Here is a 21,610-nt window from a genome sequence, read left to right on the forward strand (position 1 = left end):
AAAAAAAAGGGAGGACGTCGGAATGGAACATTATCGACTCTATTATAGCACCGCTACGAACAATCGTTCTGCTCCCCAGGGCGATTCTCCGAGTGTTCGACACTTCTCTGGTTTCGATCACTTGTCAAAGGCGACTCAAAGTCGACAGAAAAGTCGGAGGAAAGTGTAAGAGACGAGGGAAAATCGTAGACGCGACTCTGCACCTATAGCTGAGGCTTCAAACTTTTCTGTGGCTTACGTCTAATCGCTGTAGGAAATGGAATGCAGAGCGCAATCAGAGATTGGTAAAATGTAATTGTGTAAGAAACACGGAAAACTTTCTTTTGGAGAGAAAATTATTTACACTAATTGCACGATTTGCACAGACAGACTGACTCGCTTCTGTTGCTCGCCCCTTATTTATGTGATATGTACGTAGATGTTTCGGGAAAGGTTATTCCAAACAAAACAAAAGTGAATATGTTTCGAGAATTTTCCAAAATGCTCTCAAAAGAAACAGAAGATTTCTTACAATTATGATAAACAACACCGATAACGCTTTATCGCTTCGCAGAAAAAAGGGCTGTTTATATGGTCTTCTCTCTCTCACACTCACGCACTCTCCGCTACAAACACACTCGCTCTTTAATAACAACGAACGTCGTGGCGGGGTTGTTTACGAAAACGAACTCGACCATATGATCGCCCTGCTCCGGTCATTAACCTCCTACCCACTATCGTCACACACTCTCTTCCCGATTATTCCCCAGCGATCCGAGAGAAGAAGAAACAAAACGTATCTTACGTCTAATCGCTATCATCACACACGCTCCTCCTGATTATTCCTCGTTTCCTCAGCGATCGCAGAGGAGAAAGAAAGCGGGGACACGAGAGAGAGAAGGATTAGAAGTTTAATCTGGCGGTTTGAATATAGGGCAAGATTGCGGCTGGAGTACACGGGGAGGAAAAAGGTGAATTTCCGGGGGATTTGACGAGCTCACGACGAATTTACGGGGTAATGGGGATGGCGTATCGCCGCGTTCCTCGTGAAATTACGAAACGCGACGGCGTGGAGCGCACGCGGGAGGGACGGAATCCATCGGAGTGAGGGAACGTTAGGTCCGGTGATGCCGACAAAATGGAGATTGGAGGGTGTACGAGGCTTGTGCACCGTGTACAACAGTACCGAGGCGAAGGGGAGGATCGCGGTGGAAGAAGACGAGGGGAAAGAAGGAGAGAGAGGCGGATGGGGCCGCGAAATTACCTCGAGCAGCATTGTGTCGGGCCGGAGGGTTGCAAGCACCTAATTAGCCACTCAAACAGAGTGCACAAAGCGGCCCTCGGTTATTAAAACGACATATAAAACGTCGGACCCCTGTTTTTTTCGGACAAAAGGAGCAGTCGATGAGCCGTGGACCGATGGAGAACACAAGGGTGAATCTTCCACGGTGCGGTACATCGAGACCGGCGGGATTATCGAGATTGCTATTAAACGTATTACATCGTGCTTTGTCACGGGTGGAATCCTTGCCGAGGTCGAGAAATGGCGGATCATTTGTCTCTTGCTTGGAACAAGATACGTCTTGCTTCGCCGGGAGAAGTGTATTGTTTAAACAAGGATTAAGCTGAGCTGTGACAGTTTCAGGATCGTTTGATCTTCTACGAATATGCGCGGGATTATAAATCATTCCGTGGGTCGTAAATCCAATGAGGTTCTATCGAAATGATGGAATTACTCTTTATCCTACGAAGTTCCATTTTTCAGCAGAAGAAATTCAGTCTAGAAATGAACCCTGTACACGTGTGTACCTACTACCTAAGTGATACCGATGAATTTCACTGTAGATCTGTAGGAACCGACGACGGAAAAATATTGAGGGACCCACCGGGAATCGAACCCGGGACCTTCGGCTTATCAAGCCGAGGCTCTGCGCGCTACGCCAACCACTCCCTCTCTATTCTCCCTTCGAGGTTAGTTATTTAGTTAACTTAGTTATAACTTAGTTATTTGGAACCATAGAATCTCTCTTTCACGCTGTACATCAAATTCGACTGCTACGTGTTTTGTCTTTTTGTAAATTAATATATCTGCAAAACTTCTATAAAATATTCTCATTTTGCATAGTTTATTCTGCAGCACTGAATGCAATTATTTTGCGAACAATAGGTTTCGCGAGGCTTACACTTGGCGATAGTTAAACAGCGAAAGCGTCAGAAGACCGTCATCCGAGCATTAAATCAGCGACAATCAATTCGAACGCTCCCCTTAAGCCCCAAGCAATTAAACGCAATTTCCGAATTATTTGTTGATCCCTTCTCGCGGAACTCGATCAAAGTCTCTCCATGTGGAATAACGTCGAGTTTCACGGACGAAGGGGAATAGACTACGACGACGAACAACGATAACGATTCTCGCCCCCCGTTTTTATCGAACGATCACCGAGTACGAAGGGAGTGGACAGAGAGAGGGTCGGTTGATTAACGAAATCGACGCGTGTCACGCATCGTTTCCGTGCCGCGTGTACCGGTACACGTTTCCGCCAGGGCTAAATGAAAAAGGGGGCGAAACTTTTCCGGTTATTAATTTTTCCATAACTACCTCGTCGATTTTCAGGAAACTTTATCGTCGAGTTGCCTCCTTGTAATTGATGCCACGGGGAAAAACGGGTGGAAACGAAATTCTTGGCGGAAACTTCGGATCAATTACTTTAAGGTACCCTGAAGTAAATAAGAAAGGTTCTGCTAATATTACATGTCTTGCGAGCGAAAGATGATTAAGGTATTTAATTATTATTTTTATGTGGAAAGTTACTTTTAATTTAGTATATTCCAGTTTTATTGCAATAGCTTATAAGTGTTAAGACACTTATTGAATGTGAAGTATACTGAAATCTTTCCAACTATTAAAATTTTAGAATTATCTTTCGATTAGGACTGAATCAAAGCTAAGGTACACTTCGCGCAGCCCTGACCGAGGTTTCCGCTCCTCATCCTTCCAAGTTTCTCTCGATACGCTCGACGATGCAAACTTCCACCGACTTCTTCCATCGACTATACCCCGGAATAATTTCGCCAATGTTCCACAGAATCAATCGAGACACCAATTACTCTCACAGGGCCTTCTTCGTTCTCTGTGCACACTACTCGCTCGATCTTAACCAAATCACTCATCTTCTTACCTGCGAACTAGTCGAGGGACCATTTTACCTGCCGCAGAAAAAGTGTTCAATTCTGACACGTCGTCGAGAATCGATTGAAAAATGTAGCGACTGTGTGATCGCCTGAACTTTTTGCTCTTAACCTTTTTTGTGTTCTGCTTGTCTCGTTGGCGCGTTGCTCCGGTCAGCCCTCGCATTTTCCCTGGTCGCATTTGGGTCCCTTGACGAAGGTGAGTTTTGGGTGGAAGGCTAAGACTCCCACTCACGTTCGGGCCTTGGTCACCGCCCAACGCCAACCACTCACCCTCAAGGAGGTGGTGTTTTGCGTGAAGTACCCAGGGTAACGGTACCGCTCGCTCGCGAGAACGTGCCTGGGCTCGCGCGGGTTTATGATACGTCAATTGCTATTGAGATGCACGAAGAAAACTCCAAATTCTCCGCTTAGAGGTTTGGAGCCCTCCTGACAATAAGGAATAATTAACGAACGAAAACATTAAACGCGTATTCAAACCTTAATCTCAAAAACAGCAGAGAGTCGCGTCTGTATTGTAAACCTGGTCTAACTTAAGTATCCTTAACAAAAAGCCTTCGCAACGTTTCGAAATTGGTCGACTACGAGGTTACGTTTCGAGACATTTATTATCCACTACAAGCTACACAGAGAGAGAGAGAGAATGAAAGAAAGTCTTGCGAAGCAGCAGCTGTCGCGAGTTCTTTGCGATCCCCGAGAAACGAAGCGCATAATTACGAGTGCACGGGCGCATAATAGATAGCGGAGGCAGTGCAGGCGTTCTTCGAGGGTCGGTCTCTTTTTTGTCGTCGCAGAAACCGCGCTCGATAGTTCGCGTCTGTGCGAGGGCCTACCTTCTCCATTGTCTCATTATCATGATCCGTGACTGTCGTCGACGTTTGTTCACCAGTCTCTCCCTTCCCTCTACCAATCCTTCAATGACTTCGTCGACCCTGAAAAACACTCAGCCGATTCTCTAACGATGTCTCGCGTCTATCACTCCTCGGTATGTTTCCCCTTTCCTACGATTATACTTCTACCGCGATGAAACTCGCGGTTCCCTTTCTTCTCCGTTCCTCGTTTCGATTGTACATATCGAGGAAATTAAAGTATGCAGGAATGTTTGATGGTACGCAAGATTTAATAACAGGAATAGTAACAAGCTCTACGATATTTCTCATTCGCCCTGTTTTATCCTTTTGTAGGAGGTGGTCTAATGAACTATACTGAAATCAGGATGTCGTGCAAAGTAGTCCGTCTATTACCGAAGCTAAGAACCGACTCTCGTCGAATGGCAAAGATATCGCTGGGCCGAACCGATGGGTACTCTGGTGTTTGTCACTCGCCAAGAGGCGCAAGCCAAGCCATAAACCGTCCCAAAATGCCTACACTTTCGTTCACTCATTCTCTATTTCTCTGGTTCTTTCACTCTTCGCGGACATTCTCAAAACTCATCCAGTAACGTCAGTCGTGCACTCTTCGTTCACCCGTGTCGAATCCTCATCACTTTGTCCCTTGACTCCCATGCATCCAGATCCTTATCCCAGGTACCGTTTCGACCACTACTACCTGAATTCCTGTCTTATCCCCGGCAGACCTTCAAGCTGATGCACTCTACCCATTGTCCCTGCATTCTTCTTTCTAACCGTCGAACCCTCAATCCTAACGAGCCCTGACGGACGCACTCCTAAATCCACCCACCCGCAACTCCCAAAAACCCTACTATAAATGCAGTCTCTAAAAAGGGAGAAAAGTCAGTCGACGTTCAATTGGCAGACAGGTAAGACCGTCCATGTTATATTCTCGAAAACCACATTCAATCAGGTTATTATCGAGCGATTCGCCGACACCCGAAGCTCTGGCTCCACACGCTTATCATTCACACCTCCGTCGCTCGGACCCAAATATTCTTCGTTCACGCATCTATCCTTTTCGACTAAACATTCACACGCGACACACTCTCCATTCGCACCTCTATCTTTCCAATCCACCCACTTAGTACAATCGTTCTTCCGAGAGAACGAAAATATTCCCAATAGTTTCAATAGGTACAAAATATCCACCGGAGTGTCGTCTGTATTAAACATCGCAGGCTGTATTATGCAAAGTATTCGACGACTTCGCAACTCGTTCACAGTAATTTACCGAAAGCTGCGAGGAAGCACCGCGAGCCTCTAAATCACCCCGGTGCACGGGGCCGTTCATTGAATTACTACTACGCCGAACAACCGCGCTCGAAATTTTTGACGTTCATTAAAGGCCAGAGAGAGAGGTAAAGTCTCGGTTTTTCCCTTACCCAATTTCCCCTCCCGAGCACGCTTCACTGACCCGGCTAGCAGCGTCCGCGTAATAATTTCTAACTCCTCCATGGCCGGTGGAAATAAGACAATAAATCCTGGCGGCGACTAAATCGCGATAAATTACAAGGAACGACTAATTGCCGGCTAAGTGCGAACGAATGCGGTGATAAATTAAATCGCGGTAATGAGTTATGAAACAGCCGGCGTTCGACCAAGCCAAACGATGCTCTCTCCTCTCTTCGGACAGACAAAGATAGACGTGGAAGATAAAACGGAATCGTGTTTTCTACCGATTCTTACCCTACCAAGGGATGCGAACGTTAATTCCAAGGCTTGTTTCGTAGAACCACGCGCTCGAAGGAACGATAGCGTTCGTCAGCGACTTCTGCGCATAGAACGTGAGTTACGCGGGATTTAACGGGCCGAGGCACGTGATATCAAGAAGCGAGGGAGAAGTTGAACATACGTTGAACGAGCAAAGGGCTCGCGACGCGCGATAAAAGAAACCGGCCGCGACACGGCTCGCAGTTTTCGTTTACCTGCTCCTTTGCACGAGCCTCGATAAATAGGCTGTTAAACGGGGTGGTATCGGGCTGCCCTCGCGAATCATTTGTCGTGAATTCAATTTTTAGGTGCCGTTATCTGGCTTGTTAAGCGACCCAACTGACCCGAAAGCCCTCCACCAACGCTGATATAACACGGTTTATCCGAGGCAAGAAAGATTGTGTAAATACGTGCCATTTAGATATTAAAATTGGCCCCGTTCTGGCGTACTTTGTTGCTTTAAGTGTGCCGTACCTCGAAATCGAGCATTTCGCGTGTCGTGGTGCACAAAGTACGATAAAGTACACCGGTTGATTACCTTCTCTCGGGTAGTTGGATTAGATTTTGTCCCGTGAATTGTGAATTGAAACTATTTCTTTGCCAATTCGACGTGACACATTTCCCTCGACTTCCCGTGGATACTACGAAAAGTTTCTTCAGAGCTCGATGATAACTCGCAGACAGGAGTAAGGAAAAAAGGTGTTCGCGTAAGCCGCCGATATCACTCCGTCAGCCAATTTGAACTTACGATTCGAGGGGGTATCTGGTCGCCACGAGAACCGTGAATCCCAAACCTCGAGGACGTTATCTCCAGGTCCGGTTTTTCCCCCATATTCCACAGTCCCTCTCCTATTTCCCTCTCCAAAGAGATACATCTCCGAACCTTCTTCGAAATTCTTCCCTCGATTCCCTCCCTCGACAGTTAGCTCGATTACAACGCGTCGCGATTCCTCCAAGATTTCGCAACCGGTGACCGAGAAATTCCTCCGATTTACCGAAATTTCACCTCGCGTACGCGCCAGATTCCTTCCGGATCCACTCGGGGTCACCGCTGCGCGGATTCTTCGTCGCAATTCCGCAGAACGAGCCAGCGAACGGAACTTAACTCGTCGATCGACCCAACGTTACACACACTCTCGCACACACGGAGACAGAGAAAGAGAGAGAGAGATAAAGGATGGTGCTATCGGAGAGACGTTCTCTCCCCGAGTAGAAGGAGAATGCAAAAAGCGCGGAGGAATTTCAATTTGCCCCGATATCAAATATTTCGGATTCTGCCGGTCGGCGAGAGGGGTTTAATCAATTAGGCGGATCAACTAGGCGCGGAGAAAAGTTCCGGTGGAAACGTGCCAGCCCGATCTCCCACGGACTCGGCGATATCTCGCAGCAGAACGCGCGCGGCGCGGCTCCAACGGAAACGTGGCCGCGCGGGACGAGATTGGAAAAGAGCGACGGTAGAAGCGGAGAATTTAGGGGGAGGAGGAGGAAAGGGAGAGGATTGTAGGGAGGTGGTTGACGGGTAATGTAGCGTGCACATGATAAAAGCAATGCGCGGTGAATAATAAAAAGGGGGGAGTGGCGCGCTTCTTAAAATTCCAAATGGCCGAACGGCAATAAATTATTAATACCGTTTAACCAGAAATTTTGCCGGATTTGCATCGAAACTCATCGACATTCCAACTGGTTTTGCCCCCCGAACGAACGCTCCGCTATCTGGTACAGTTTCGTCAGTGTATTTTATAGCGAACACGCGGGCAAATTATTTCGCCGCTGTACGCTTCCATTCTCTACCCTTCCTGCTCTTCTTCCTCCACCCTCTCTGATCAGAACGCGATTGGATCGCGCGGCCGGCGTGAAAATTACACGCAGCCGGCACGCCGAGTGGAACGCGGCCCAACGATTGCACACACTCGCGGAAATGCTCGTGGATTAATGGGAACCACCCTTTCGATCTTCCCTCTTTTATGTCTTCCGGGTTTTCTCTCTTCTCTTTCCTTTTTACGCACTCCTGGCGGTGGGCGATATTTCGTTACGTTCGTGCGAGCCGCCTTTCAATTAGCGTTTCGTCCAGGTATTAACCCCTTGGCAGTCCGATAAAATTACGAATTAGAGCGAACGAAATTCACATTTTACACGTATCCTTTTTATATCTTCTTCCTGAAAGTCTCTCCTGTGTTAAACTCTCCGTTATTCAACGCAATGCCCGAGTCTCACTCGGAATAAACTGTCGAAGGACGAACGAGTCTCCAGTATCGCCTCTAAAAATAAATCGAAGGTTCCTGTTCCGCCGGAGTCCCTCGCTTCATCGCCATAAAACCAAAACTAGTTAATCATGCCAGCACACCTTTCTAAAACATATTCATTCACCGTCGCGGCTAGCAATTTGCACAAAAAAAAAAGAAACCTTAGACGTGCATCTGGCTAGCACAAGTTCAAGGGCTGTTTTTCAGGAACCGTCACCGTCGCGGCTAGCAATTTGCACAAAGAAAAAAGAAACCTTAGACGTGCATCTGGCTAGCACAAGTTCAAGGGCTGTTTTTCAGGAACCGTTTAAATTCTTTCACTCGTGCAGAGTTTCTTTCTTTTCTAAATACCTAGACGACGGCCTCAACACTCAATTGTCCGTGTCGTAAAATGTGAATTTCTAAAGAGGTTTGTACGCGGGCTTGACCGTCTTCAAACGGTACACAGCCGACCTTCGCAGGTATCAACCTCGCGGAAATTTTCCTTCCTATTTCCACCTCCAGCCACCACCCCTGTTCCTCATAGAGCGCGTCTAGGGCGCACGGAACAGGGTAGTGGAACACCAGCTGATTGACCATGTTAATGACCAATCAGAAAATAAAACGACCAGGAGTTTTCCGACTGTCTCGAAAGTCTCAAGAGCAGCGTTTTAAAGCAGTCTGTCTTTCAACCGCCTAACGATCACATCACTAGTATTCGGGGTCTCCATTTTCAACCGTTTAACAGAAATAGTCAACGTTGAATTTATAAATATAGCGATAAGTTAACCACACTTGAAGTATCTCTATTTCTTTAACGAGCAATAGGGAGCCAATCGCGCGCGGTACGATTAATTCGTGCCGAGATTTACAACCACCGCTAGGTTTACGTAACGACACACCTCACCGTGCGTGCGCGGCATAACAGTTGCATTCAACCACTCTTCAGCCCCTTTAACGTTAAATCCAATTTCACTCTCGCGAGACTCAAAATTCAGTATCGAAACAACAAATATCAAAAGAACCTCCAGCCAAAGGGCGGTAGCTCGCAAAGCTAGAACAGGAAAGAAACCCTATTTCCAAAGCTCCCGAAAAATCCACCTTACAGAAACACCACCTCGAGTGTGCTAGAAAAATCCGCGGAAACGGGAAGTCTGCTGCTAAACATTCATAATCCCGGCACGAGGAATCGGGCACGATTTCAAAGACAGATCCCGCACGTTTCCCAACCCTGGAATCGAGTACACGCCGGTACCAGAGCGGGGAGGAGAGAGGGGAAACGGAGGAATATCCCGGAAACGTAAGAGCGAACGCGATATTTACGAGGGAATTCGTTTCCACGGCGAATCGTCGCCGGCACGTCGCTCTAACGAGGCCGAAACACATCGAGGGAGAGAGCCGTGCCTCGCCGCTTCTCCGCAACGGCCACCGGAAGCGTCGGTGCACGCTTCTCGAATTCTCGTTTCTCTGGCGCATCTGCGCGACGTTTCTCGCTTCACACACACACACAGAAGCAGAGAGAGAGCAACGTGTACAGAAGTGCAAGGGCTCAAGGGGAGAAGGTGAAAAATACTTTTCGTATAAATTGTCGCTCAGGAATTCCACGACGATGCGCCGAACAAAACGCGACCACGCTCCAAGCATGTAGAAAGCAACGGAGCCACCGTGGGAGCTTGGCTCGGCTTCGCTGCTTTGGTTCGCCGGGACGGAACGGGGCAAAGAAAAGGGGGGGAGTGTGGAACAAGGGTGTGGGGTATATCTCGTAAAAATGCAAACTTCTCTCCTCTACGTCGAAGTCTGAGCGAGAAGAGCCGGTCGTTGCACGAGCCGTTGTTGTCGCCTCGACGGCCAAAAAGTTCGACGCGCGTTTCCACTTGGAAAAAAATCCCGAGTTCCACGATGCTCCGTTTAGCAGAGCGGAAGTAAAGGCGGGCGGGGAGGGAGATTGGGGGAATTTTTGGAAAGTTCAACGGAGCGTGTGCGAATCGAGAGATGACGAATAAGTAGGAAAGTTTCGTTGATTTTTCGAAAGAACGATCCTTCCCTGCAAACGGTTTCGCGATTAGAAAAATGTCGACGGGGAAAAATCTTGGTCGGGAGTTCATTTTCTCGACAGAACTTGCCACGGGAGAGACGACGGGGTGTAACGATCGAACGAGGTTGGAAAGCGATTAAGAAGGAAGGAGAATCACTCGTGGATTGATCGCGTGCCAGCACCGCATGAAGCTTATTCGCGGTTAGAAATTACGACACACACAGAGTGTATAAAGATACGGAATAATTCCGTAACTTACAGCGACGTAAATCAGACCACACTTCTTCCTTGTAAATTTCACCGGTGATTACAACGGTGTAATATACGTGGACTTATATCGAGTTCGTACAACTTTCGGTACAATGTTCAGGCGCATAGTTTTATCGGCCCCTTTAAACATTCCCCTATCTACATACACTACCGGCCAAACCTTTCGAATCACTGTGCATTACAAGTTGTACAAAAATTTCTAGAATAAAGTTAGCAATTTTAAGAATATTTCGACCAACTTTTCCTCGTTCAAATCAATCGAAATAAGGTAAAATTATGTACGATGCTCGACTCGTGAACGAGACTGGTTTCAGCTCGAACTCGATTAGTACCGTTGCGCTCCCGATGTGTTAATCCCGGAAGGGCGAAATTCTAGTAGTTGGTGTGAGAGGTTTCTGGTTGGACGTTGAAGGTGGTGGAAAAGAAGGACTCGAAAAATGCGGAGGTGTGATTGGATATTAGGAAACTAGTGGAAGGAGAACGTGAGAACCAACCCAACTATATATACACATAGTTTTTCATATGCCTATCCCAACTGCTGGGCAAACCTAACTCCGGCTGAAGGAAGAGTATTCTCCCTCGGGGAGATAAAATGAAAATTGAAAGCGTTAAACGCGTCGGCGTTTTTTCCTCGCGTGGTGGTGGTAAAAAAAAAAAAAAGGGACAGAAAGCACAGTACGCGAGGAAACTGGCGGGAGGAACACGGACACGACGATAGGGAGGGAAGAGAGGTGGGATTTCGTTGAGCTTAAAATTTTTAATTTTAGTTTACGACGCGACTGAAAATTATATTTGCGGCTGGCTTGCATACGGGGAACGCGTTTCGCCTCATGGCTGTGCAAACAACATCGACGTCGTCGCTGTTTCACCTGGTTCTATTCAACCGGAGCCTGCTCTTCCCCGCAGTTTCTCGCGTCGATAAAACGTTAATTACCGTACACACTGCGAGCAGAATACGCGTAACAAGTGCACGTTCAACGTTGTCTCTCATCTTCAATTAGTTCGCGAGGAAAAAGAAAGAAACGGTGGGTTTCCCGCTACTTTGCCATCCGAACCGATACTTGGCGGAATTTAATTAGCTTCTACAGCCGGCCACGTGTTTCCCCGAATCGTCGGGCTAATTATGAAAATTGCAATTGATACGGGCAAAAACATACTTGTCTCGCTTATTGGATTCGATTTAACGAAGAAGCATTCGGGATCAAAGCACCGTACTCGGAACAGATCGATGCTAAACGAATTATAATTTTACGAAACCACCTCCTCCCCTGCACTCGATCAACCGCCCGGGATAATTGCCAGCCGTGTCAGCTTTTAGAATCGTGATAAATGGTCTTGGTGACGAGTGAGCATTTCGATTTGCACCTGGAATTTTCCTCGGTGAAAAACCTCGCTCGGTTAAAGGGTGGCTTGGAAACTTCGCTTTCCAATTATAGCCGAGGATGAAAAACGATTGCGGAGTATTTTGGATTACTTAAAAATCTCACTCTCTGACAAGCGAAACACTTGGAAAAATTTCGATTTGCACCTAGAATCCCCGATCGAGAAGCTCAGAGTGGGAAATTTCGTTTGCAAGAGTATTTCGGGTTACTCAGAAATTTCACTCTTTGACAAACGAAACACTTGACAATTTCGATCTGCACCTAAAATTGATAAATCTAAAGTCAGAAATTTCTTTGCAATCATATCGAAGTGTGGAAAATAATTGCAGAGTATTCTAGATTACTTAAAGCGAAACACTTGGAAAAATTTCGATTTGCACCTAGAATCCCCGATTGAGAAGCTTAGCGTGGGAAATTTCCTTTCGAATTATATGCAAGTATGAAAAATGATTGCGGAGTATTTCAGATTACTTTCCCTCCGCCAATCGAAACTCTCAAAAAGTGTCCACTTTATGAGGAGAAGAAGCGCGAGCCGAGATTGTAGAATTGCGCATTCCGTAGGATCGGTCCAATAAACGTCGATTTCAAGCAAGATTCGTCAAAGGGATATTCAAAGTAACACTGCGATCTGCCGCGAGTGGCCGTTTTGCACGTGAACGGTATAACGAGCAGGAAGTGAAACTGACCTGTGGTGGATAGTGATCCGGTAGCGTGTGAAGTGCCTCTCTGTACGCGGACAGGGCCCTTTGTAGCCTGCCCTGATCGGCGTAGAGTGCGCCTAATTGAAGGAGGGCCTGTACCCTGGCCGCATCGTGAGCCCTTTTGTCCTTGAGACCAGACCCGTCCAAGGATGCTCCGGCCCGCAAAACCACAGCCGCTTCCGTTCCGCGTCCCACCGAGGCGAGCGCTGCGCCCAGATTCACGTAAGCCTCTGCAAAAGACAAACGACAAGGATCATCATTCTCTATCCTCCTTCGATTACTTCTTCCACCCTCTTCCTTCGCAGGTCGCCCATGAATTTACAGAAATCGAACCGACCACGATTTTACATTTATCCCTTCTTTCACCTCCATTTTTTCTTTACACGTTTTTACTCTACTCGCGAAGATTGTACGTCGGTAATTTCATCTCGGTGTTTCAATTTATTTTTTAGGGTTTCTTTTTTTTTTTTTGAGGAATTTATGGGAGGAACTCGTGCAAGTATCAATTGTGGATGTTTTTAAGCTCTCCAAGTGAATAAATGATAAATACACGTTTGTGAGGAACGCTGCTTTGAATCTCTGCCAGAGTATAATCTAAAGCAGAGAGGAGGGACGGTTGTACTGAAAGATTAAGGACGAGAAATTCGCCGGGGACGCTTAATCTAACAAACTACGTGCACAGGCACAATCATAACAAGATCCACTTTTTGCTCTGGTTCTGCTGCTTTACGAGACAGAGAGAGAGAGAGAAGGGCTGGCGAGATTTTCGCGACGAGAAGGGTTCCTTTAGAATTCGGACAGAAGCACGTCGGTCTTTAAGCGTAAATTCAGACATTCATGCAGCCGGCCGGCACACTTCGCTTCTTGCCCTGTCCGTTTCTAATTAAAAGGGCATTGCCTGGCTTCCAGCGAGCTAGTGAAACCGACTCGACAGTCGAATCGGGTTAAGTCCGCATGAATTTCCGCCTTTTGTCGCGCGTTCACCCCGTGTTTCTTTGGCTAATTGCTAAATATCGTGCGAAACGTCGCTTGCTGGACGCTAGACGCCATCTTTAACGCCATCCGTAAGATTAACATCGCTTCTCCGGCTAATTTCCTCCGTCTTCTCATTCGTCAACCGTGAAATTCCCAATTAAAATGAATTTGAAAGAAATCCACACACTTTGAAAACTTTCAATCTTACAGGCGCAATAACCAGACGCCTTCTGCTTGCTACAAAGCAGAAGAAGAGAAAGAGAGAGAGAGGGAGAGGAGGTGGACAAAAAGCCACTGCGAGTTTAATTAAAAATTTCAAGTTTCCACGAGGCATTCTCGCCACCGAACAACCAGGCTAAAGTGTAACGTATTAAAAACTTTATTTCCACTTTTATTGTCACCCTTGCGATCCCTTATGTCATAGTGGAAGGGAACAAAAGCTGAAGCAGGCGTAACGAACAGAGGCAAAACGAAAAGGAGAGACGAATCTCTTTGGTCGGATCGATGAAAAGGTGAACGAGCGAGAGGCAATCTCGGAATCTCTCTCGATGATTCCACGACGACGGATTTCCAATTTCTGACCTCTCTCCAACCAGAGAGAGAGAGAGAGAGAGAAAGAGAGATCAGGATCCTCTAATTTCGTCGCGTTTAACTTTCCCTAGGCCAGCCGTTTGCCGTTCAACCGGCTAAGCGTAATATACCAGCGGCTCTGCTAATCCCGATATCATCCTGCACGATATTACAGGGCCTTCCTAACCCTCCTCTGCGACGTAAGACGTTTATCCTGGCTGCTCCGGAGTCGCGCAGTATAAACAGGCGGCAGCCAGACTTTCATTAACGAGCCGTGTGATTGGCAAATTTTCCGGCCCGCCCGCTATCGTCGTTCCCCGGCAAATCCGATTTGCTTTAACGAAATCCTCCGATATCAGGGATCGTTTTTCCCCTCCACCGTGGAGATCGCCTAGCTGTCGCTGGAACTCGATCGTCGACGGCTCCATGTAAACGCGGCGCCGGTGTAATTGCCGTGTCCCTTTTAAAAGATTACACCCTACGTCTCACCATCGATAAAACAGATTTCAAGAAAATTTCGTTGCGTCCAAAATTAATTCGAAACTGAAGGATCGTATCTATCAAGTTTCACCCTTTTACTTGTAAATCTCGCGTTGCAATCGCGACAAGCCAGCATCGCTAATAGATCGTCAATAATCGATCAGGAGGATTGCGACTCGGTTGCACCGCGTACTTTTAACCACGCGCTGATGAATAATCGACAGAGCGATCCCGTTCTGCCCTGTTCAAAGACACAACGCATCAACGTAGATGAACCCGGATGAACTTTTCCATCGCCGAGAGAACCCTGTTGCAAAGACAGAATATATGTATAGAGAAAGGAGCGCGATTCTCCGTCAGCCGCAATTCTCCGTGTAATCCGTCACGATATCGGAGCCGTTCTCCTCGTCGGTGGGACGAAGAGGCAGCGTTTTAAGATATTACGTTCGCGGTGGCTCGACAGAAGGTGCACAGACGCTCTCTGTTACATGTACATAAACGTCGCGCAACTGTATCCAGAGAGAGGGAGAGCTGCCGGGGATACTCTAATTCCATAGAGTATCCCTGGGGACCGCGACGAGGAAAATGGATTGCCCGGCTCCCGCCTCGTTCCTTATTCAAAATAATGTGAAGCATAGGGGTCGAGAATTCCTTCGGCCGGCCAGGAAATTGCCATTGCTCATGCTCCACTTTCCTCCAATAACTTTTTTCTTAATTAAAGAATCGGCGAACTGGCCAGGTAGCGAGACTCTATTCGAAAAGTTTCACTAGACGGTGTTTCCTTTTGTAACTACCGACAGATGCCTGTGGTTTCCTTCGGAGAAAGTTCTATTGGATTATCGCTGGATTGTTTCGATGGGTGTGTGACTGTTTCCTGTGACACGTGGATCTTTCAAACTACCTTCATAATTCTAGTGAAACATTACTTTCTATTACGAGTGTAGCGACCTTCCTACGCTCTGCCACCAGACTGACCATAGGTTCTCGCTAGTCCTCCTAAAGGCTCCTGTTTGTATATACTATAATATACAACTTCTGACCTGAGTCCTTCCAGTCCCTCCCTATCTTATTGTCGCGTCGCGATCTTTTGCGATGTTCAACAGGAAGCTCGCGGTCGGCGACTGTTACCCGCCAAATTAATCTTGGGAAACTAGTTCAAAATCTACTTTGCTCGAAGAGTGCGTCACGAACGATTGACGACTTTGTTTCAAAGACTCGAATTGTACTTGAACGGCTGGGGAGAGGATCTTGATCACACGAGAGAATCTTTCTAATGTGTTGTGTCTCCTCGAACGGTTGGAGATCGCTCGATGGAACCTTTTCTGAATCTCTCGCTCGATTCCCGAATTTTTCTGGAGTCCGCAGTGACTCCCCCGCCAAGTGCAAGAAGGTACGCTGATTGGTTTTTCACGTACGCACAAATTACCAATCAACGTGCCCCTTGCGTGTCACTCACCCTTCCATTGCGCCCTTGGCGCGCTTTTCCTTGGAAGGAGTGGCGCCTTACCTGCGGGTGCGTGGCATCTTCGCTGTCCTTCGGTGACGCGTCGGAAATTCCCGCCAGGTCAACCTTCGGCCGAGAGTGCCGTTATACGCACGTGTGGATTGACCCTTCAGGAATACCTGATTTATGACACGTCTTCGGTTAGGACGTGGAAGTCGAAGTTCTAAAGGCATTGTTCTGTAAGAAATTACTTATTTTTTCGCGGAGCTACGAAGCGTCTTTGTTCTCAAAAATAACCTTCTCGTGCGAGCGTGCCATAAACCCGGTCAACGAAGACCCCATGCGTTCCGTACCTGCGCGACGGAACACTTATGTTTTAGGTTTTTTGAAAATTTTTCCCTAGCTCATCTCATGCAGGCATCTGCCCTTCCAACCTCATTGACGGTACCACCGCATATTTCTCAAGGAATCCGATAACGAGGCCATCGCTTCTAGGCGCGGATCCAAAGGAATCACCCTAAACTCCAAAAGAAGTCCCTCCCGCGTCTAAGGCACGGGACTCCTAGAAAGCCTTACCGACGAGTCCACTAGGAGGCCCAGGACGAAACGCCCCTAGCCTTTCCATTTCCGCCGATCCTCTATCAATTTCCTACCCAGCTTCACGAGTGTGAGAAAAAGAAAGAGAAGAAGTTCATTCTGAGGCTACGCAGGGGTGATTAACCCTTTCGGACGATTAACCCGCTCGCAGTGAACTAACTGTAGTCGAACGCTAACTGTTTCGAAATTATATTGGCCAGCAATTTTATAAAGTGTTATTACTGTAAAACGTGTTAAAGTATGATTTCTCCCGGCGATTCATCACATCGCAAAATTGAACTGCTATGCTCCTCATCCGGCGAATTGGTACCCTATTAATTGATACCCGATACGAAGCCGTATCGAAAGGGTTAATCTCAGGCAGACACTGCGTTTGTATAATCGACGTTTCGCCAGTTTAGACTACAAGAGGTGCTTCGACATTCTGTTACGCTAAAACGAGAAATCCAATCGACGGATAATCTACGACTCACGCGCAGCCAACGTACGAAGCGCAAATGGAAAAAGGTAGAGCACCGTTTCGACACGTATAGAGAATTATTTGGTATTAAACGGGCACGGGAACGAATTAAGGAAACGTATTCCAATCGTGAACAATTATCCAAAATCCAACAGCTGAAAATTGGATAACCTGGAAAATTCTGATTGACTCTGATCGGCAAGATTACAAGCCCAATTCCGTGTATCTAACAATCCGATTGTACAAATAAACGTGAAATCGATGTTGGTTACAGGATCGAGGGGGGCGAACTAAAAAAAAAAAAAAACGAAAAGGAAGAAATATCGTCGAATCGGTGTAATTGCCGCGGCAGTGTAGCGCAATCGGATGCACGCGAGCCGGTTACGCTCGTTTTTGCTCGCTTGGCGCAAGAGCTATCGCAGTAAATATCCGGCGGGTTGCGTCGTAACGAATTTTACAGGTGGCGATCGACGGAGGCTCGTCGACGCGGAATCACAGCGCTCGCTCGCCTCGTTTACGAGCTTAATAATCCGTCAGAATTGATCGTCACTCGTTTCACCACGCGAAATACCCGCCGGCATTACTCTTCCTCCTGTTTTTCCTTCTTTTTTTTTCACGCACAAATAACGCCCCTTTTATCTTATTACACGCGGAGAAAAAACCAGCGCGTACCTGCAGCAGGTGTAAAATTAAAACGAAACGTGTACATCGGTAGTTTCTTTTCAAAAACGAGCGTGCTGAATTCCCAACCGATCGATTCGTATCTGACTGTTGCAGAGGTTGCAAATGACACCCGTAACTGCCTCTGTATGACGCGTGAACGCGAAATATCTTTGACTGCTTTTAATTAATTATCGCAAAGCTCGCCAAACGCGCACCCTTTGCACCTCCCTCCTCTGTTCACCCACGCGTTTCCATTTATAAAAGCTTCGTGTGTCGCCCCCCCGGTCAAAGTCACAAATGCAACGACAAACCTATGATCCCTCCCGGTAACAACTTCACGTTGGCCGGAAGTTACAAACGAACTATCCGACACCGTCTAACTAGAGAGTGACAACTGTCAGAGATAACGTTGCACAGATTGTAAGCTCGTTTCGGGCCTATCTTTCACCTGTAACACACGCGTTGCCAAACGAATTTCCCAGGAATGCAACCTCGAGTTCGAAACGTAAGAACGTACAGGTACGAACCACCGTTAACGTCTACATCAACACGTCGCGCAGATCTCTGTTCCATTATTCACTCGACTAATTTTCTTCGCCAACTCTACATTTCCCGGAAGACGTGCCGCTGCCTGGGTGCTCGCGATCCCGCGGAAAATATCAGAAATAACAAACCTAGGCTAATATATGCAGGTTGGATAGGGGGTTCTCGTTGGACGACGATAGGAGAAGAAAGACGAGTAATATTTCACCCGGTGGCGAAAAACACTCGTTTCCGTGACTTTTCGCGAGTCTCGCCACCAGAAGGAAAAACATTCTCGCGACGAGCGAGGAGGAGGACCGGTCTCCAACGGGGAGTTGGGAGAAAAAACTTGACCGTTCTCCCCTGTTCATGCCCGATACGACTTTCTCGCCGGTTGATTCGCGGAAGAAAAGAGGACTCTCTCGAGGGGGAAAAAACGCGGCGAGCGAAGGGAGAGGGTGAAACGGGCGCGAAACAGCCTCGGTGTGTTGGCCGTTCTGCTTTTGGCAGAGAGATGTATCGGCCATTTCGGGAACCGGACACCTTGATCTCGTGCCGCGAGATTTCTGGTCGAGCGACAGAAAACGCGCCGTTCTCTGGATAACAGAGTGGAGGATCGAGGGAGGGAAAAAGGGGTGGTTTGGAGAAAAATGGGCGGACGGAAACTGCTGTTTCATCTCCGACTCCGCCAACTTGGCAAGACCGCCCGCCCTGTTTGCTTCCTAATTACGAAAGAGAGAATAAGACACGCGAGACTTGGAGAAACGAGTGAAGAACGGGTTGCACGGGAGGATGGAGAGGGAACGGGGTAAGATGGTGAAAAGGAGAAAGCTCGAAGGGAGAGAGAGAGAGAGAGAGAAAGAGGTGGAAGAGGCAGGCCGAAGCGAATTCAACTCCGTAGCTCGCAGAATTAAGATTCCATCGTGCAGACGAGTTTTGTGTGTGCCTTGCAATTTCCTGGTTAACCCGACCGTTCCCTCTTTCGCGTGTACATCCCTGCACGCCGCACATCCTCCCTTCCGCTGCTCTCTGCTCTTCTTCATCGATATAATTTGTGTGGAGAATCTTCTTGGAAGTTTGTCCCTAATTTTGCTGATTTTTTAAATAATCCGGCTTGTGTTATTAAATATTAATTAAACTAGTTGATTGTCAAACACCTACACTCCCGACTAGAAATTTCAGTTAGGCAGATATGTAGGAATAGGGTTTTATTAAGGTGTCTATTCCGCTAGTTACAGAGATAACACGACGAGTAAGACTAGTTCGTAGCGCCTACACAGGCCTTATCGTAACGTATCGTGGCTTCTTGCAGACTTCTTCCAGACTCACTCCAAACTGACAGACTGACAGACTCTTTCCGGACTGACTTTCGGCTGCTTTGCGACTGTTCCCGCGTGTCGCGGGCACGTGCTATTATCCTAGCCCAGCCCGAACGTTCCAGACATTTTTTCCAAACCCGGCACGTCCGGGCTAGGGTTTTTGCCTACCTGGTCGCGTCACGTTAGAATATTCCTGGAGCTAATGCTCACATAGACACACTTAAGCCCGCCGGCACGTGCCGATCAGCCGATAAATATATCGAGAAGATTCGATTGTCCGTGTTCGCGATTTCTTTTATCATGCCTGCTTCCCACAGATATTAGGTCCGCATTAGGCTAGCCTAATTCGCCTGTTAGGCCCGCATGCGGTATGTAACGCGGCATATTCACGACCGCCTAAGTGGGAAAGCCGCGTTAGGGCCGCATTAGGCTTTCCCAACGAGGCCAACCGCATTAGGCCCAAATTAGAATAGCTTTATTAGGCTGTCATTGGGAGACATTAATGAAATCTCACGAGGAATACCTCATCGAGACACTGCATGGAAAGCTCTCACGCAAGCGTACGTCCGACACTGAGACAACATTCTTACATATAAGTTTGAGAGCCCCACTCCACCTAATTCAGGTGGGCGCTCGGCCATCCCCATTTCAGCCACGTATGGCAACTGTTAGGAATGCCCCTAAGCGTGCGCTCGGCCACCCCCATTTGGGCCACGTATGTCAACTGGTAGGAATGCCCAACTTAGGCATGCGTCATTCCTTCCGAATTAGGTCCTAATGCGGTAACGATTAGGATGCAGCATTCAGGTATGCCTAATCGTTTCCGCACTAGGCCCACATTCGTCTTTAGGCATGTCTGTTGGATTATAAGGAGAAATGAGTATGTGTCTGTGTAATAGTAACGGCAAAAATGATCAACATACTGAGACAAATTAATATAAATATATATATATAGAAATAACATAGTAACCATTTGTTTAGTATGGGTGACGCTGATACGTTTTTTTTTCTCTGCGTTGATGTCTTGTTTGATCGATTGCATATGTTGGATTATTTCTAACAACACCCAAGTGAGGACAAAAATGTCTCCGGGTTATTTCAAACAAAGGCACTAAGACTTCCACCAGATGCATCTGGTACACACTGCGATACCATAAAGTAAACAGTTCAACAACTTTCTTTTTGGGTGCCCAGACACAGTCCTTCAGAAGATTCAATAGAGTAACGACGTTTCCTCCGAGTCCGTAAATAAATAGCATATTACAAAGTTAAAAGATTTTTCATTCCATAACCCATTTCCAACAGCATAGCGACGTGCCTTCCTCGCGTCTCAAAATACAGAAGATTCGTAATTAAAATAATATCTTTTAATTTATTACCATAATTCTAATAATGCCTAACTGAAATTCTAGTCGCGCTGTTGTTCACAAGTGTTACGTTAAATTTTCTATGTCCACGTGAAATTTTCAATTCCCTTCGCTGAAGTAACTCGGAGCCACCATTTCCAGAAACAAGTGTTTCACAAAAATCTGAAAAAGAGAACGGTCCTTTGCGCGCTGAAAATAATAATTGCAACACTCAAAGGGTTAAAAAGGAAGCAGCGATACAATGTAAAATAAAGTTGAGCAGCTAAAACGGAAGAGAAATCTGGTGTTGTTAAACAAAAGGAATTGTTTATTCGGATATTTCGAGGTATACCCGTAAATTGAACACGCGAGAACGGCGACGTGGTTCGCCAATTAAGGCTCGATCAAAGAGACGGATCGCGAGCGTACACCGTCCCGTAAATTTCATATCGGAATCGTCCGATACCGACGGCGCCAATTTCGAATCATTTCCCTCGTTACAGGTGGACCGTGTGCGATTAACGCGACGATTGATAGAGGAAGAGAGAGAGAGAGTGAAATCCACGGTGTTCCTTTTGCCCGTGTTAACGACGCAAATCGTTCGTAACGGTGCCGGCTTTTAAAACACGGACTCGGTCGAGTAATTAGTGGACCGATCGGCCGCCAATTTGTGGACGGGCTTCCCGTTCACCGAACGCACACGTCCTCTTCGACGTGTACTTGCACTTGCACTCTCCTATTTTCCATCGTTGAAACGACTCGATCGAATATCGAACTCGCCTCGTTTCATCCTCTCTCACAATATCCCAGACTTTGCAATAGCGAGTTTATCGTGTGGAATATTTGTTCAAGT

The 21,610-nt window shown here is 47.1% G+C and overlaps 1 protein-coding gene across 1 annotated transcript in view; it reads right to left on the bottom strand.

Annotated features, from left to right (window-relative positions):
* The window catches only part of LOC108578348 (transmembrane and TPR repeat-containing protein CG4341), a 217,962-nt gene that overhangs the window by 23,427 nt on the left and 172,925 nt on the right, over window positions 1–21,610 (bottom strand). The window contains exon 7 of the mRNA XM_017941667.1: window positions 12,367–12,611. Within this exon, the coding sequence (XP_017797156.1) occupies window positions 12,367–12,611 (245 nt within the window). The remainder of the gene's footprint in view (window positions 1–12,366; window positions 12,612–21,610) is intronic.

This window comes from Habropoda laboriosa, unplaced genomic scaffold (assembly GCF_001263275.1).
Source record: "Habropoda laboriosa isolate 0110345459 unplaced genomic scaffold, ASM126327v1 scaffold5, whole genome shotgun sequence".
NCBI classification, from domain to species: Eukaryota; Metazoa; Arthropoda; class Insecta; order Hymenoptera; family Apidae; genus Habropoda; species Habropoda laboriosa.